The following is an 18,809-nucleotide window of genomic DNA, read 5'->3' as shown; positions in this document are numbered from 1 at the left end:
AACTGGAATGCTTGAATTGAATGCTTGAACTTGCTTCCAAACTGGAATGATCACAGACCGTGCTAACCTTCAGATAGCTCCTGGACACGTTATTCTTCAGGGTTAGTTGACTTGGACCCCAAAAAAAAAAAAAAAAAAAAAAAAAAAAAGGCAGAACCAGAACCATTCTGGTTCACAAGATATATTCACAGCAGAAACTTCTTGCATAAAGTGCTGTGTCTTTACCCTTCTTTTAATCCTCTTTTCACCCCTTATTAAGTACACAGAAATGATGTCATTTTTTTGGGGTGTTTATTCCCAAATTTACTTTGTGTGTTTTGGGATCACTGGGGAAATATGAGACATCTGGAACTGAGTTAAATGAAGAGTGTTACTATTAAACCAGACTGTTGCCACCAGGTCCTAGGAAAGCTTTCCTCCAAGCAGTGGGAGAAGGTAAAAGTGCAGGCTACATTTGAGAGTTGGACCTGTGCTGGTGTAGGTACACCATCGTTTCCCTGTGAGTCTCAGTTCCAAAACGGTAAAGCTTCTTTTCTCTTTCTGCTCTCTTTTACCTCTAAGCCATCTGAGGACATTCTCAGTGTCAGCATTTTTGGAGCCTAGCAAAGAGGTGTCCTGTCTCCATGGACGCCCAGCCATAATACTTTTAGGGAAACAATCTTAAATCATTTTTGTTCCAGTCCAGCAGTGTTGATTTGCACCAATCAGCAAAACAATCACTAAATGATCGTGTAAACACTGTTACCATTAAAAGTGGGGTACCAATCTCCCCTGAGCATCCTGTTTCTGTACTTCGATGACCACCTGGAGTTAAAATGTGGTTGTGGTGCCTTGCAGATGTGGCACAGGCTCTGGTGATACAGATCAACATCCATATGTCCCTTAGATGCCTGCTGGACGCTTGTGCAAAGGTCAGGTGTCTCTTGTGCTCTCCCAGAAGGTTTTTAATGGCGTGAGCCACTTGCTTTCATCCTTTCTCATAATTTTATGAGGCAGAATCCCCCCATCCTCAGGCAAGCAGCCGGCCTGCCACTAGCTATTCACTTTAAAATTACAATGAAGCTTGAAATAAAAACACAGCCGTGGACTGAACCCACTAACCCTCAGTCCGAAGGTATTAAGGCTGCTAGTTGATAGAGACAGTATTTAGTTCTTGGAAATGTTTTGCTTCTAGCACCCTGGATGATTAGGAAGAGAGGACTAGGCGAAAAAGATAATGATTCCATATTTGCTGTGGAAATGGCAAGTGCAATTAGAATTGCCAACTGAGTTGTGATCAAAATTCTGATTAATTACTTACTGCTATTTCACAGAGAAGAAATTAGTGCGTATCTAATTAGCATTACTGAAATGTATTCTGTGCCTCACTTGCATAAATTAAATGTAAAGAACAAATCTACTGTGTGTGCGTGCAAAAGGGAGAAAGGGAGGGGGCAAACGAGAATGTGTTATAGTGGGCAAGATCTGCAGGTGGTGTAAATCAGGACCATTCCCTCAAAGTCTCTGGACACAGAGGCTCAGACCCAAGAAGCTAAAAGAGGTGCTTTGAATCTGGTTGTTTGCTGGGGATCTGTGCTATATAGAAAGAGGGGTCAGACCAGAGGATCACAGCATCCTTTTATTCTAGCCTTATCAAATCTCACTCTATCAAACCCAGTCACAGCAGTATCAAATCCTATTTTCAGCTTGTGATGCCGTGGTCCCACCCCCCACCATACCATCAGAGACTTCCTATCGCATGATTTTTGTTTGCTTATTTATTTCAATTTCAGCTCTGCACATGCTCTAGGCATATATACAATAATGGCAATTACACATTGTACAAAGCACATCAATAATTTTAGCAAGAAAGAGAAGGAAAATGCAGAGCTGTGATTCGAGTGCTTTAATTGGCAGGACCACATTATGTCAATGAAGCGGGGCCACGGAGGGTTGATTAGATAAATCCCCCCTCACAGTTCCAGTACCCAGCACTGAAGTGCCCACCATGTTCTAAAAATTAAATGTATGCATTAAAAATGTATCTGCATTTATTTTCCCTCTGGTGTCTTCTTGGTTTTTCTAACAAAAAAAATCTTATGGAAAAGACAAGAGAAAACAACCCTAAGTGGGGGATTTGGCTGTTGATGTCAGCGAAGATTAGATGAGCCTCCTCCTTCTCCGTCTGACCCTTCAGATAACTTTTATTCCCCAAACAGAAATGGGAGAGAGGTTGCTGGTATGGTGAAGCAAGCTGACCCTCTCACGTTACTAATCTATGGAATTTATTATTACATTGAAAGTGGATATTTTTCCACTTCCCATTTCCACTGACTTAATCCTGCTTGCAGACTATAGGTGTACCTGTACTGAATTTAAAGAATCACACCAATACCTGCCAAATTTTAATGAAATCATGCAGCTATGTTAGTTGCCCTGCTGTGCCTTGCCATTATCCTTGCCTTTTGACTTTCTTCCCTATAGGGGCATCGAAGTGTATGTTCTAATCATAAAATATTCATTTTTCTTTATTATTCTTTTCATAATGAATTGGTGTCCCACCTCTTCGATAAATATTTCACTTCTGGCCACTTGAGTCTGAAAGAGAACAGCCATCACCAGTCATCTCTAATGTTCTTTCTTTTCCTCTCTTCCTATCTCTGCCTTTATTATCTCCATGATCTTATTTTCCCTGTCTCCCTCCCCTTTCAGACAGCTTTATTAAATTCAGATCGCAACTTCCGAGGCCTCTGTGTCTGACCGCTTGTGCCATGTGAGCCACCGAGAGCAAAAATAATAAAAAAAAAAGCATCAAGATTGCCCCATGTTCCTCCTCCCTCAATGTCCTTGGCAGCGTGGGGGTCTTTTCCACAGCACATCCTTCTGGTTGGGTATTCATGTCACAGACCCCAGTTCTTGGACCTCATGGAAAAATAACTTGCAAGAAAATGCAAAATCATATGTTCTTGATATAATATGCCACCCTGTTTGGCAAGACTTGGGTTGGAAAATGCATCTCTCTGCAGAAAGCTCTTCCCCAGGGAAATTGTGCATAGGAGAGTTCTGGAGGTCTTCATGAAGAAAAGAGTGGATATAGTCCAGGTGTCTTGATAGGGCAGAGATAAAAATTTAGGACTGGTTTGAACCAGCCCATTTTCTGCCCACCTAGATTGGTCTTTGCACTTAGTGTGGTCTGTCTGGAATGAGACTTTGCATGCTCACAAGATGGGCTCTTTAAATTGGCTTGGCTCTTAATGCCACCCTGGGAGCAGAAAGGTGCTCTCTGATGACCCAAATGAGCAGAAAACCCTTTCAGGTGCCTGCCTGATAAGCTTATTGATTAGTATGCCCAGAAATTGGAGACTATTCTGATTCTGTTGATGCCATGGAATAAATAAGTAAAAATCATGACAGTGCTCATCTCACCTTGCTGTCTAGTAATGCTGGTGTTATACCAAAAAGAGCAGACCCCAAACTGTCCATATTGGCAATTCTTGTCATAAAAGGCTAGGTAATATAGGCTATTATGCATGAAGAGCATCCTGTAAATGCCAGCAGGATGCCTGAGCTAAGCAGCCTTGGGCGATCCGATATTGCTCTGCCTATCTTAACTCTGCTTCAGACCTCTTTTGTTCACCAGCGATAAAGCACTAAAAAGTCTCAAAGAAACAAATGTGCTTAATGCACCTGTCTGGTTTTCTGTGCGCAGCTAGTGTGTTACCACATGACTGCATTGAATGAAATTTTGTAGCAATGAAATATTTGTATGCTTAAGCACACATTCAAGGCAATGATGAATAAATGCATAGTATCCCAGTGCTAAGAGTCTCAAAAATGTCATTGACTGTCACATTTTAAAGCTTGAACATCAGCTAAGAACACTCAAAAACTTTTTTATTACAGTAATCTGCGGGATGAAATCCTTGCCCCATGTAGGAATGCAGCTTTATAATTTTATTCTCAGACAGGGTCAAAACCTCAGCTGTTTTATATTGGCCTAAGCATCAAGCTGTCATCAGATAGACCACCTGAGGAAGTGGCCTGCTGGGAATGCACTTTAACCATCCAAACAGAGACATCCAAACCTTTGCAAGCTCAACCACCAGAAATCACAGGGAGAAGTAGAGAACAAATGGGCTTCAGTTTTAGTCCCTTCAAGCACGAGACAACAGGCCATTACTTCTCTTTGCAGTTTCCCATCACAGGCTGGGATGTTTTCAGACTAAACAAGTCCCTGTAACTCGAGACCCAACCATCAGTTATGGAAGTACCCTGTGCAGCATGGCTAATAAATAAAAAGTTAAGAAAAATAAAAAGACAACCTTGCCACTATTAACAAAAGACTCTTCAAAGCTATTCTTTTGCTCTGGGCTTTTACAATAATAAGCTGAAAAAATACATTAGAGAGCAGGCTCCTTTCTAGCCACTTCATATTTCATTTTGCCTCTCACTTGTCTATTTATTTTCACGTCTTTCTTGATTACTTCTCAATTGTAGAAAAACAACATTAGGCACAATGAGTTTTAAATATACTCCCTGGCCAAAATAACTCCAAGGGCTGTCTGAAATTTCAAGCAGGTCACTAGAAAGTCTGGAATAAAATGCAAAAGAAGGGGTGCCTACCAGTCAATGCAGGACGCTCTGGACTTCAAGCCAGTGTAGTTATTCTTTTTCTGCCTACCTGGGCACCACACCATGCAGTAAGGACTGAGTTCATTCACTTTTATATTGAAGGTGAAGAACACGATCTGGTGAAGTGCAAGATCTGCTCCAGCTCTGAAGCTATTGTTTCTCTGTTGGAGCTGTCCAGAGGACTTTGATGGGACAGGGAACAGGCCTTGGACTGCCTAAAACAAGCACGCAGGAGTAAAACAGATATTTGCAAAAGTAAGCCTCAAAAGCTTCTTCAAACCATCTTGCATGTGTGTTATGTTGTATGAAAACTTCATTAGGATCACAGACCTCGTCTGAGTCATTTTCAACCCTGGTGGTTTCTCTGGACAGCCTCCAAACTGGGAAATTTGTCCTAGTGAATATATAAAAGCCTAAAAGGAGATATACTATGATTTGTGATAAAGCCCTCTGAAGCCTGATCTAACTTTGTGGTTAGCCTTGCTTTGAGTGAGAATTTGAACTGAATGATATCCAGAAATCTCTTCTGACCTATTTTTCCCGGGGTTCAATGCAGTCATGGCGCTTTAGGACTACGCCTACAGACTCATTTAATTTTCGTGGAAGTGGTGTTTGAAACCAGTCTCCTTCCAGGCCAGCCCTCATGTTGATTCCAGACGTTAGGAATTAATTTTATAGGCTCTCACCTTATTTGCTGGAATGACTCTTTTACAATATTTTTTCTATTTCTGTGCTTTCCGAGGCATTTTTTCTCAGTGCTCGCTCCATTTCCTACACAAGCTCTGCTGATGAGGAGCAGAACAAGCTGTGGTCTGCAGGGTGACCCTGCACCAGGTTAACCAGGGCTACTGAGAGGTGCGGATATCTGTACCCAGTGGATGAACTCTTGTAGCAAAAGACAAATGTAGAGTTTGTTCTTTTTCAGGGTCTTTCTCAACAAGGTGTTTGCAGCCTGTTGTGCTAAAGATCTCATTCAGGGGTAGTGGAGCTTTATTATTTTCTAGATTAACGTGGTAGTGGCTTCATCTTCCTTCTTTCCATCTTTCCCCTTGTTCATAACTGGAGAGGTTACTTTAGAGGTGTGTACAGAGCTACAATTTCCCACTTATTTTAAAATACTTGGTGAATACCAACACCTATTACTCTTGCTATTCTGGAAGCTTCTTCAGCTGTATCATTAGGAGGTAGATTCATTTCACCTCACTTCAGCTGTCCAAAAGACAGGCCTTCAGTTCGAGCTAGCTACCTAGGTTTCCCATATAGAAGCAGAGGCAGGTATCTCAAGAAGTGACGCAATCTATCCCAGGGAAAGAGGGAATTAATGACCATCTAAAAGTCTCTCTCTCTCTCTCATGATTATTGTCTAGATGAGCAGCTAGACTAGACAATTAGCTTAAACTAGATGTTTAACATTTAGGCAGATAAAGTTAATATGATGAATCCCATTCCACACGCTTTAATAATGACTCTAGCCTTTGTATCTCAAATTTTAGCTCTTCAGATGTTTTCATAGGTGTTCAGATTCTGCGCTACGTTTTCAGATTCATTTCAACTTCTAAGGCTTAAAATATTTGCCTCCCATTACTGTCCATTTTCATAAATGTGTCATGGTATAATATTATATAATGGCTTTTCTTTATTAAAAAAAAAAAAAAAGGAAAAGAAAGAAGAAAGCAGAGACAAGATAAAAAGATATTGGAAACATTGGGCTGGATGTGTAGAGAGCCCAAGAAGTCATCTCACTCATCCATTTGATCCAACAGTATTTATATTTACACTGCTCCTGAAAGAAATTAATATAACTTGATAAAAACTCACCAATTGTAGTAGCTTGACTGAATCCTAACCATTCCAAGGCTTTTTGTTTGTTTGTTTGTTTAGCCAGAAACATGTTTTTTTAAGATTTCTGAACTAAATCTCCCAATTTCCCTTTTTAAGATATTAATATTTTTTGTTGTTGTTCTCTCTACATTGGACATGGAAAAACAACCTTCCTTACTTCCTGATCGTTTTTATGAAGCTTCTAATTTAGTGTACTAATTAAAATGTCTGCAACATTTCTGGACTGAACTTGGGATATTTGTAATATTTTTGCTTCAATAGTATATCTGAGGAAAAAAGGCTTTTCAATAAAATAGTTTTAGAGAAAAAATATAGTCTAAAAACATGACAATTTCTCAGATGAAGAAGCTGAAAAATGAGTATAATTTTGGTATTTAATCAAAATGTTTGATTTGTTAATGAAAAAAAAAATAGGAAAACAATGTGAGGGCAAATACTGAGTTCTGTTCTGTCCTTTCTGTCACCTATGTCTTAAATAGTAATCGTCATTTTAACCTTAATTCTAACCTGAATACTTCCAATACCTACAGGTATTTGTTGTTTTTCTCTGGCTCATTTCTAATGGAAAATCATTCAGTCTCTTTTAGAATCGGTTCCCAGGACCAAATAACTGTTCTCATTGGGAAGAAATGATAATAATAATAGTAAAATGGAGTTCCCTGCAAAATTTATTTTGAGGCAGTTCGTTTTATACCCTAACTTTATTTTTGCAGAAGAAAAGGATGATTTGTCTTTGCAGTAACTGCAAAAAAGAAGCTGAGAACCTTCCAGTCCATAACAAAACCTGGCAGCAACGGTCTTAATAGAGTTCAAGTTTATTTGACTAATTCTTTCACCACTTGTCAGAGAACATACTTTTGTTTGCAGTAACAAAACGACCTCTTTCCTCTCCCATTTCTCCAGCGAGTAGTGCAGGCACTTGTGTGGAGCGCACATTACTGCTAACCGTTACGATGTTTGCTGTCAAACTCATTTATTTATGCAACTGCTGTGGAAAGGCCCGAGGCCCATAAGCAGCCCTGAAAGATTTCAGAGCCCTGGTGTGGGGTCATGAAAGGGAAAGCGAGGGGGAGGGCGAAGCCTCCACTGGTTATGAGAAAGGAACTGACACAGGAAATGGTCACATATGGCACAGATTTATTGTGTCCGGGACTTCCCATTCAAAACTCATTATATCCACAGCTCAGAGCGGTGCATGGCACAGCCGCATTCATTTTTGGGGTCTGGCATCCGATGAAATTGCTGTTCTGCTGTCAGGTGGTGGTGGCAGTTTTATCATTCCTTGGCCAGAGAGCTGGAGGTTAGGACCGCGCTGGCAAAAGCTCTGCTGCTTGCTGCCCCTTAGCACTGAGCCACACGAAGCGGTTTGTCTAAAGCTTCACTCAGTGGCATTGCTGGGCAGAACAGAAAAATCCTTCTGGGCTTTAAATACACCTAAAGGAAAACAGAAGTGTCTTGAAGGGAAACATAAGGGGAAAAACTTTAGCAGCAACACAAGAAATGAAATGATATTTGCAGAACAACACGTTTTACCAAAGGTGAATTATTTTGGACAGAAGGATGGTCCTGTTTGCGTTTTTCTCTTTTAAATGTCTTTCCTGGGAGGCAGAATACTTCCCACATCCAGCTATCAGCTCCTTGAATGACGGTTAGTGAACCTGAGAGGTTTTGGGAATACTTTTTCACATTTTTCTATTTGCTTCATGAGACCATCAAAAAGCCCCAGCCAGGGCCCTGGGTTTTATTTTGCTAGTACAACCCCCCCCCCCAGTTTCTACCCTTTTGCTGTGCATTGATGGATCCTCCAAGCCCTCGAGAAGGCTGTAGAGACCCATGCTCTCTTGTGAGTGTTCTCAGTGCCACCCATGGTCTGTCCTGCTCACACTAGTCCCATACCACACATTTGATTGTGTTACAGTAAGGTTTAAAGTAATGACTTCTGCAACATCCTTTTCTCCCTCGTTCAGGGTTATAATTTAAGGGTGCTTAATTCGCAGTGCTTTTGGGGACTCTCTGAAATTGCACAGAATCATGGAGGACAGAGTAATTCAGCTGTTTAATCCTCTCTTTTTCCACGCACAATATAATGCCACGTAATGCCTCTTTTGTCTGCATGTTGGATTTATTCCCTAAATAGACATCATGGGGAACTTAGTGTTGCTAGGATGGCTAAAATGACTAAAGTTCCCCAATCAATAATGATAATGAGGACAAAAATCCTCTCTTAATTGTGCCTTTCTAAGAGATTTTATTAACTGGATGCTGCTCTGGGACGGTGCTGACAATAGCAGGAAGAGGCTTGATGTCTACTCGTGAGTCAAGGAGTTCTAGGGAATGGCCACTGGAGCTTCCCACTCACTCCTGCTACATCCAAGAGAACAGTTCCAAGCCCAGTTTGGATCCAGCAGATTCCAAAACAATTCCTGGGTGCTTTCCAGAGGTTAGGACAAGTCAGGAGCCAGTCCAAAAAGCTATTTGAAGGTCTATTTGGGCATCTCAGATGTATCGACCACCTCATCCGAGAGAGCTGAACATGTATGCCCCTGGCTGGGTTATCCTCCCAAGCTTTTGGCTGTTTTGTGAGACAGGTTTGATATTTTCTCTCGAATACAAAGACTGAAGCTGTTCTCTTTGACTCAAAAGGTTCCAGAGCTGTAAATCACTGAATGCTTGGGGAACAGTTTGGGAGAACATTGCTGTATGCATATCCTGTTCTCATACACTCTCTACACACCTCCTTTTGACCACTTTGGAGAGCATCCTGGCCTAGATGTGCCTCTAGAGTCTTCTGTGAAAACTTGTGTACTTAGGTTTCAAGGCCAAGAATGACTTATTACTCTACCTTATGTAACTGGATAAAATTGCGATTTTTTTGTCACTTGGAAAGATATACTATTATCTATGACCTATATGCCTTACCTCTTAAGCATGGGGGAGCTCTGAAGGGTTAGAGCTAGCACGATAAATATATAAGCATGTGAAAGATGCAAATAATACTCAATTTCATAGTGAATAAATACTGGCAATGTGTGTGGCCATGTATGCAGACAGTGAGTGCAAGAACAAATATTTCATGTACTGCACCTGTTTTTATATCGATTTGTATGGGAAGGGCCAATGCAGATCCTGTGGTGCGTATTGGTGAGCTTACACTACAGCCTTTTTAGTGGGAGCACTAATATCTATCTTCTCCCCGCCTGGGCACCCACTTTAACAGAACTTGTAGGAACATAGTGTCTTTGAGTCCCCAGACGTGACCACAATTGGCCAGAGGGTTCAAAGGTTTTATGGAGGAGCGATAAACAGCAGAGCATAAAAACATACATTGTTATGAGACTCATTTCCTTCATAAATAATTTTCCTTAGGAGAAAGAATTAGCAGCCTAAAGCAACTACTCAATTGTTATACATACAGTCCCTGGCATGGCTGTGTATTTATGTGCATGTGTCTCACACACATGTGCTCACGCAAATACACGAGCAATCACACTCACCTCCATGCATTGCTCTGCATGTGTTCCCAACACATGCCTTGTGCAAAAAATGTTATCTGGCATTGCATATCTGCATATTTATCCTCCATGTGGGCTCTGGTACATTCAGTTGCATGATATTCCTAATTTGCAGTCAGTGGTATTTTTTAAAATGATGGGGGATGCATTGTCTCAACATCTGCTGAAGTTGACAGGCTTGCTTGCACTTCTGCACATGAAGATTCACAAGACGAATGACTGCAGAGCCATGGCTTTCAAATAACGAGTGCATAGGCATGAGGACCCTGTGCTGGTGATTAGATAGGAGAATTGGGTCCAGAATTATTTACAGGGAACATCTGAACCCAAGAAATGTAGAAAACCTTTTGCATAGCAAAAATGACTGACCTCAGAATAATTTAGTTTTGCTACATTTCCAAAGTCCTATTGCCAGGTCTTCTTTTTTTTTATTTTTTTATTTCACATTTGAATGTCAGCAGGTCAAAAGGAACAGTTAATGCTGATGAATATTTCCCCCTCAGCAAAGATATGTGCTGGCCAGCCCAAGGCCAATGAATCGCAATTTCTAAACAGTGTCCCATTTATCTCTCCCCTCCCCCTTGTTCCCCTACACGCTTTTATATTTTTGTAACTATAATTGTTGTTAAATTAGAAATAACTGACGGGCAAATCCAGTCAGATGGAAAGAAAATTGCGGGAGATTTATTTTATTTTGATAAAAACCTGACGTTGCCTTTTGTTTTTGTCAAAAAACGACTATATTTTTCCTTGTACCATGAATTGTGAAATCTATCACGAAATGGGTAAAAATTATTGAAGGAAATGGTGGTGTTAACCTGAAGGGGAAAATCATTAATGTTGATGTATTTCATTCAATTTTAAATGTAGAATTTATTTTATTTTATTTTATTTATTTGGCATTGGGGAACTAGGGAAAAGGCAGGAGACTTGCAAAGGACTCTATGTGCCTTTAAGTCAAAACATCTATTTTAAAAATACTCTTCCCTCCTTCCCTCCTGCTCCATTTTTCTAAATAAAGGATATGAGATGTTGTTGTTGGTGTTTCTTTTTTTTTTTCTTTTTTTTTTTTTTTTTTCCTAAGCAAAGAGGACCCCCTCGGCGCATTTTTCTTTTCAAATGTGAAATGAGGTGGAAAATCCTCATTTCACGACAGGAAGGACAAATATTGACACAAAGTTAATATTTGTCAGGAGCCCTAGAAGCAACCTGAGCGCTCAAATCTCATATAGATATATATGTTTGTGTGTGGTGGTGTGTGCGTGCATGTGGATGTATATAATTAAATAGCAAACTCGACGGCAAGGGAATCTGCAGAAAGCACAGCCTGCTGTCTGAGGCTGAGGAAATAACTGGGGAGGGTGGGCACGGACACTTTCCATCTCCTATTTCTTCCTCTTGCATGCACCAAGAGGGACACATGCCATTTCTCCATCTTTCCCACCCATTTTTAAGGTCTCACATTGACTCACACACGCCTGGTTTCTCTTCCATTTCCCCCCTCAATTTTTTTTTTTTCCCTCTCACACGTGTGCAAACACACGTGCACGCGCAAATATAACCCTGTTTAATCGAATTTCACCCCGTTTATGGACATGGGGAGGCTTCTGGAATTTATCACTGTTATTGCTCATCGCCAATGTAAATAGCACATGTCAGCTCAATATTCAGTGGTCACTCAGTATTTATTAAGTCCTGTCCACTCTGGCCTTTTTTAGAGCAAAGCCCCGGGGCAGATTAGCTGCTGGCCCTGACACGCTGCGTCGCTTATCTATTCGCATCGATTATGAGAGTCAGCTGTGGCCAGGCCGCACTTTTTCCTTCTCCTCTCAGGCCCCTCTTACAAGCACCCCTGCTTGGATTTTCATGAGGAAATAATCAGATTAGGGCTTCAGCGGCGAGTTCATATGGAGTTCTCTTTCTCCGATGTGCTACTAACTGAATAAACGTGTTTTGTGGTAAATTGTAAATGACATTATGATTACCAAGGCCAGCATGGGTTTCATTTAAAAGTGATCGAAATTGCAGGCTGCAGAAATTGTGACTGGCAGATAAGGCCGTTCGGAAGGAGACGAGCAGCGCTGCGTGCGCGTGCATGGGCGGGCGCGCAGGGAGCTGAGCGAACCTGCTCGGAGGGGCGAAGGGAAGTCCTGGGAAATCACAAAACATTAACAAACCCCATCTGTAGGCAGGAGCAATGGCACTGGGGGGAGATGGGGAGTGATCTGAATGTTTCCGGGAGAGTAAACGAGATCTGTCAGCCTTTGTGGGCTGGCTGCGGGCTGCTCGGCGTGTCCTCCCCGCGCTCCGGGGCAATACCCAATATCCAAGGGCAGTCTCCCCATGATGCTGCTGCTCCCCTCCCTTTTCTCCCAGCACATCCTCCTGACAAAACACTCATGCTGGTACAGCTAAAAATAGAAAGACAAAGCCAAAAAAGTGAGAAAAAGGAATAGAAAACAATAAAGCACTGTCTAAAATTATTATTATTTTATTTTTTTTTGCATAGATGCTGTGTCACTTGGACCTCCTTCCTGAGCCGAGTGTGATATTTATGTCATTCCATCACTTTGCTCTGTGATGTTCAGAGTGAGAGCTCACCCTGGGAAGTGCTTATAGATCAGAGCAGCAGTCTGCACACGAGGAATCACCTTGAAATAAATCGTAGCTAAATGTCCACAGGATTCAGGCATTGAGATGTAACAATAAGCAGGACCTGGCAGGTTTCTCATAGTTCCTCTTTTCCAGGAGCCTGACATTATCGTCTAGCAGTGGCTTTCCCATTTGCAGTGTTTCCATAGTAAGGGGAATGCTTTTTTTTTTCTTTTTTTTTTTTTTTCATTCAGAAGTTTGTGACTCTGTTCTGTTGCTCTCTCTTTTTATCATTAGCACTAAGCATTGCTGAATGAGGAGCTCAGGTAGTTTAGACATTGGCCATTCTTTGCCTAACATGTTCAAGAGCCCAGCTAACTAGGGAAGAGCGGGCTCAGGAAGGGAAGGAGGATTATAGCTGGCTACAGCAGCAAATTCCTCCTTTGATTTTGTTTTGAAGGAAGGAAGGAAAAACAGAAACACACGTCTTTTCATAGGATGCTCCGGGCAGAAATGTTTATGTTGTTGGTGCCCATATCTGAACTCATTTACTTTTTTTCTGTCTTTATAATCAGTGATGATCTCATCATTATTGCCTGAGGCACAATTTCTCTCATCTTAAAGCAGAGACCTATATTTGGTCAGATGGAACTTATCTGAACTCAGAGGACTGTATGGACTATGTCTCCTCTGCACAGATCCATAAAGAGATCCTAATGACTAATCTCAGACACTTAGGTTGGGATTCAGTTCTCGGGTATTTTCAGCTTAAGGACTTCTGGAGGTAGATGTGGTTTCTACCCATTTAATATCCATTGGTGTCCAGGCTTCTCTTAAAACTGGTTAGAATTTTAGCACTTGCAAAAGTAACTTTGAACACCAAATAGGAAAATATGCAGCTACAGCACAACCTGTTGAGATGACATTCGACACAATTTTTTATTGATTTATTTTTCTCTCCCCACCTCCATCTGTCCTTCCAGGAATTTACAGAGATGACAACAAGTGTATCTTCAAGCCCTCAGTACAAGGCTACTTCTGTAAACAGGCAGATCATGCACTTGTCATCCTTGAAAACTTGGACGCCACCATGGTGAACCAGGAGCTGTTCCCAGTGGTAGCAGTGACAGACAGCTTTATGGACACCTTCAGTGATGCGTCCTGTTATCCTGCAGAGCATCCTTCTACCTTCTTTTCTGTACTGCCATCCACCAAACTCACCACAGTTTGCTTCCCGGACCTAACACCTCTGACTTTCAGACTCTCCCTCCTCAGTGGCCAGAACTCAACCAGACTTCCCCTGGCTATTTTCTACAATGAACCTCTCAGCCTTCGTGTTTTCGTTCAAGGGAAATATGTTTCTCCAACCCCGTCTTCATTCTCACGGAACGAAAGGGCAGGAGCCAATTACTTCAGCTTTGAGGACAATCTCCTCTATGTTCTTCTCCATGAGAAGGAACCTGTAGAAATAGTTGCTGGCCTTTCCCTTCACATAGCTTTCACTGTGAGTGAGGCCATTGGGGAAGAAGGTGAGGCAAATATAATGCATCAATTAGCTGATTTCTTGCAGGTTGGTCATGACCAAATCAGAGTAGTCCATCACATACCAGGAGCTGAAAGCATGTTGAAGGTCATCTCAGACAATGCAAGCAAAAAGAAATATCACTGCCCTAACATGACATTTTGCACAGCCTTTCATAGCAGGTCTGGCTCACACAAAGTGGGGAGAGGACCAGCGAGCACCCGAGCTCTGCAGCCATCTGATGCAGCTGGTCCATCAAGAGTGCTGATTATTGAACTTGGTGATCCACCAGGCCACCAAAGAACTGAGTTTGAGGGTTCGTTGTCAATTGACAGCTTGAAGACTTTAGCCAGAACAATTATCAATGCTCATCAAACTGGAGACCTGGACTTACCAGTTGATACTTTAATGGTGACTCAGCCTGACTTCCTCTCCCCAGGAGGAGATAACAGTAGGTAAGTGGGCTGCTGCAGTGTCGTAAAAAAACGTTGTTACTGATTAAAGTGGACTGAAGCAATTATACCACTTGATCTGCTTAGCAAGATGCAATGTTTTCCATTTTCTGAAATATGGCTATGGCTGCTGTGGTTTAACCCGGCTGGCAGCTAAACACCACACAGCCGTTCGCTCACCCTCCCCCCTCCCTCTCTGGGATGGGGGAGAGAAACGGGAAAGTGAAGCCGGTGAGTTGAGATAAAGACAGTTTATTAAGACAGGAATATAATAATAACAATAATAATAATAATAGTGATAATGATAATAGTATTAACAATAATAATGTGTAAGAAAACAAGTGATGCACAATGCAATTGCTCACCACCCGCTGACCGATGCCCAGCCTATCCCCGAGCAGCCGGCCCCCCACCCCGGCCAGCCACCCCTATATATTGTTTAGCATGACGTCAGATGGTATGGAATACCCCTTTGGCCAGTTTGGGTCAGCTGTCCTGGGTCTGTCCCCTCCCAGCTCCTGCTGCACCCCCAGCCTGCTCGCAGGACAGAGCGAGAAGTCGAAAAGTCCTTGGCCTGGTGTAAACACTGCTCTGCAACAATTAAAACATCAGCATGTTATCAGCGCTCTTCTCATCCTAATCCAAAACATAGCACCCTACCAGCTACTATGAGGGAAAATTAACTCTGTCCTAACTGGAACCAGGACAATGGCACATTATAAACACATTATAAAATTTCCCTGACAGAGTTGTGGTCAAGGATTAGCGGGAGTCTTGAGTCAGATCTAGCCAAACTACCATGACATTCTCATGGTGTTCATGGATCTCTATGAGGTACAGAACTGTCCATGATGTTTTAATCCAGAAGGAGAGTTTCTGTAAATTTGTTTTGAAACTAAAAGCTCTTAACTTCTAAGCAATTAAATTTGTGAGTGTTTCTAAATTGATGTAGTGCCAGAGATGCGTTATGGAAGACAGGTTGTTCCCTTAACTGACTTACAGGTCTAAACCTTGATTCATATGCTTTTAACATTTAAAGCCAGAAAGGACCATTTAATCTTCTGCTTCAATCTCCTGCATGTCGCAGCCCTCTTCATTCTGATACCACCGGGTTGACCTTTCTGTTTGGACAAAAATTCTTATTCTAAAAAATCATCTGCTTTTCAAGATACAAGACCTGGGCACATCCAGTGCTATTTAAATGTGTGCCTAGATGTTGAATGCTGTCCCTGTTTTTGCTGTCACAAATAATTGCCTATTTTCTCTTGTCAAACTCTCTTTCTCCAGTGAGTTTCTTGCCCTGTCCTTCACTGTTAAGTCAGTGACTTGCCAGGCATTGGCTTTTCCTCTTCCTCCAGATACCTCCAGAGTAATCAAATCACTTAGCTCTCTGCTTTTTAATAAATTGAAAGGTTTGAGTTCTGGTGAATGTAAGCTATTTAAATCCTTTTTCTGTTTCTTGCCTTCTCCATTTCTGTTTTCTGAAGCCTTTGTGAAATTTGGATGTCTGAACAGCCAAGAGTTTTTCTCCATATCTATGCCATAAGAAAAAGTGGTACTAAATCCCATTTTCTACTGGCAGAATTCAGTGATCCCATTAGCCCATTTTTCTACAGGAATAGGAAAGATCATGATCAGCTGTTTGATCACTGTATTCTCTAATTCCTTTCAATTATATCTTTCAAGGACCCAATTCACCCAGCTGGTTAACCCAGATCCAAGACACCATGTGGTCTAGGTGTCAATGTTCGACTGTTGCCTCCATAATTTATCAGCCCACCAATCCTTTTGTGCATTGTATGAGCAGTGGCTTTGTCTTTGGGGTTTATTTATTTTTATGTAGATAAAACATCAGGACTACATCTGATTTGAACAGAACAATGCAGGACACCCTTGTACTTGAGAATGATTTCCCAATGGTAGCTACCTTTTGAGCTCTGTCAGTTAACTAGTTCTTGGTCAGTTTTTCATGTCCTAATTTTTTATTGATGTTCTGTGTCAAGGCTCAATTTCTGAAGGTCATTTTCTCCTCTCTTCCCCAGGAACAAGCAACCTTCTCTGTCCTTCCTTCCGCAGTCCTCATCTTGCTCTTTTCAGTCTCTTGCAGCCACTATTTGCAAACCCAGATGGCAGCCCTTATCTGCAGAGAGGGCTGTGAGGAGCAAGGCTGGGAAGGGAGCAGACAGCAGTGTATTTCAACCTCAGATCCTGAATCTGTATTAAAAGCATATGGGAAATATGGAAAAGGTAATATCCCATCTGCTTTTAATAGGGGACATGGGATTTGATGCCTGGCAACCTTATTGTGTACTCTCTTGATATTGCATAATGTTATTTTTTGATGTTGTGCACTACTGAGCCTTACCCAAGTATAAGCATATTCCATCTATGCAAGAAAGAAATTGGATTTGTCTAAGACTTATTTTCTTTAATTAATACCATGTCCTCTGACTTTTTACCACTGACCCCTGTACCATCCTGATGTCTGGTGGCTGCTAGTGGTACAAACTACTACGAACCCGTGTAATTTTCCTACTAGATGCAGCGTGGCTTATGGTAGTAGGGTACCCACAGTAAGGTTTGCTTTTCTGGGATCATAGGAATCTTTGTTTTGTTTTGTTCTTATTTATTTTCTTTTTAGGTAGCATTATTTTAAGCACAAGTGGGAAATTACTATTTGCAAGATCAAATCTTAAATTAGGGCCAAACTCAGAAGTTGTGCAATACTTTTTATCAGCAGAACTAGCATCACTATTTTCAGCAGGGTGCTTGTGTGCAGGATATCACAAAACGGGAGAGCAAAAAATGTAGGAGGTTTTGCAGCCTCTTTTAGCAAAATGTTTTCCTTTTTTATGGTATCCCAAAACATAACATGCTGTAGAGTGTGATACACAGGACCCCTCATTCAGTGTCCATTACTGATGATCAGAACAAGAACAGCAACAATAGCTACACTGTGGGTCAGGAGCAAGCCACGGTTTTTCAAAGTAAGCTCACCACAGCCCTATTAAAGGTTCTGGAATGCACCAATATAATATCACAGCAGGATCATCACTTAGAGAAGAGGCTCACTCTTCCGTGTGCCAGGAAAAGAACCTTGTTGTTGTCTTTTTTTCAGGCACAAATGACATTTTCCCTGTACTGGGGACTGCTCTCCCAGCTGGCATTTGCGGCTGTTGTTCCTGTCTGTGCATGCTCTGTGATACCAGTCTGAGCAGCAAGGATCAGGGCAGGTCACTAGGAAGGAGGATATTTTATTACAGAGGCAAGAACACGGACAGATTAAAGCCATAGATTCGCCATCTCACTAGGGGAAGACCTGGGATGTATATTCAGGAGAAGACTAACCACCAAATAGGAGGACCAGCTCAGAGCCCATCCACCCGTAGCTACACAGGCTGCTCTGCAGTGTTATTTATTGCTCCCCATCAGTCACAGCTTTTCTGGAATTACTCATAGCCGACATTTCTGATGCAATAAGGCCACAGATAACTTGTGAAATGAAATCAGGGTTTTCCTGTTGGGACATGTAATATCCCCACTGTCTATCTGTCTCTCTTTAGGCAGTACATGCTAGCACAGGCGAGGATAATGGGGCTGGGATTACAAATCAGACTAAGTGTACCTGTGTATTTTCCTGTGGAAGGAAAAGAGAAATGTTTTCACCCCTGAGTCGTGCAAAATCCAGTTGGGCACACAGATATTCACAGAAGCAGCACTGCAGGGCCACTCTGCCTGCGGTTTCAGACTTGTGGTCCCTCTTGCTTCAAGATTACAAAAAGATCTTTGATCAGCAGAGGCTGGATGTCCGTCTTTGCAGCCCAAGACAGTGAGGCTGAAAGGAGCCTGGGAAACTTTGCTGTGGTCATGTGAAAGGCAGTAGCCGTGTATCACATCACCAAGAATTTTTTAAAAAAAAAAAAGAAAGAAAAAAGATTTGTCTGTTATGATTTCAATTTTTTTTAAATTTTACTTTTAGGATTTCAATTTAATTTCTTTCTTATGGTCACTTCAGGCATGGCTCACTGGTTATCCAAGGCAAGAAGGAAGTGATTTCTGTGACTGCTATAGTCTTGCACAGGGGGAGATACACGGAGACAGCTATCACATAGCTTTACCTTTCAGTGAATGCCTGTGTGAAAATGTATACTGCAATATATTCACAGACAGCAATCCCTCTTTTTGCAAAGTTTGCCTGATATCAATATACATTTTGATATATTTAAAAGTAAAAGCACAAGAGAGAAAAATGTATACGTATGTGTTTGTGCAGGTATC

At 41.6% G+C, this 18,809-nt stretch overlaps 1 protein-coding gene across 2 annotated transcripts in view; it reads left to right on the top strand.

The window, feature by feature from the left end:
- The window catches only part of PKHD1 (PKHD1 ciliary IPT domain containing fibrocystin/polyductin), a 261,123-nt gene that overhangs the window by 216,988 nt on the left and 25,326 nt on the right, over nt 1-18,809 (top strand). For both annotated transcript variants that reach the window (XM_080584577.1, XM_080584576.1), the window contains one exon: nt 13,541-14,534. In XM_080584577.1, the coding sequence (XP_080440703.1) occupies nt 13,541-14,534 (994 nt within the window). The remainder of the gene's footprint in view (nt 1-13,540; nt 14,535-18,809) is intronic.

The sequence above is a fragment of the Anser brachyrhynchus genome (assembly GCF_964034855.1).
Source record: "Anser brachyrhynchus genome assembly, chromosome: 3".
Classification (NCBI taxonomy): domain Eukaryota; kingdom Metazoa; phylum Chordata; class Aves; order Anseriformes; family Anatidae; genus Anser; species Anser brachyrhynchus.
This window is presented reverse-complemented; position numbering and strand designations above follow the sequence as displayed.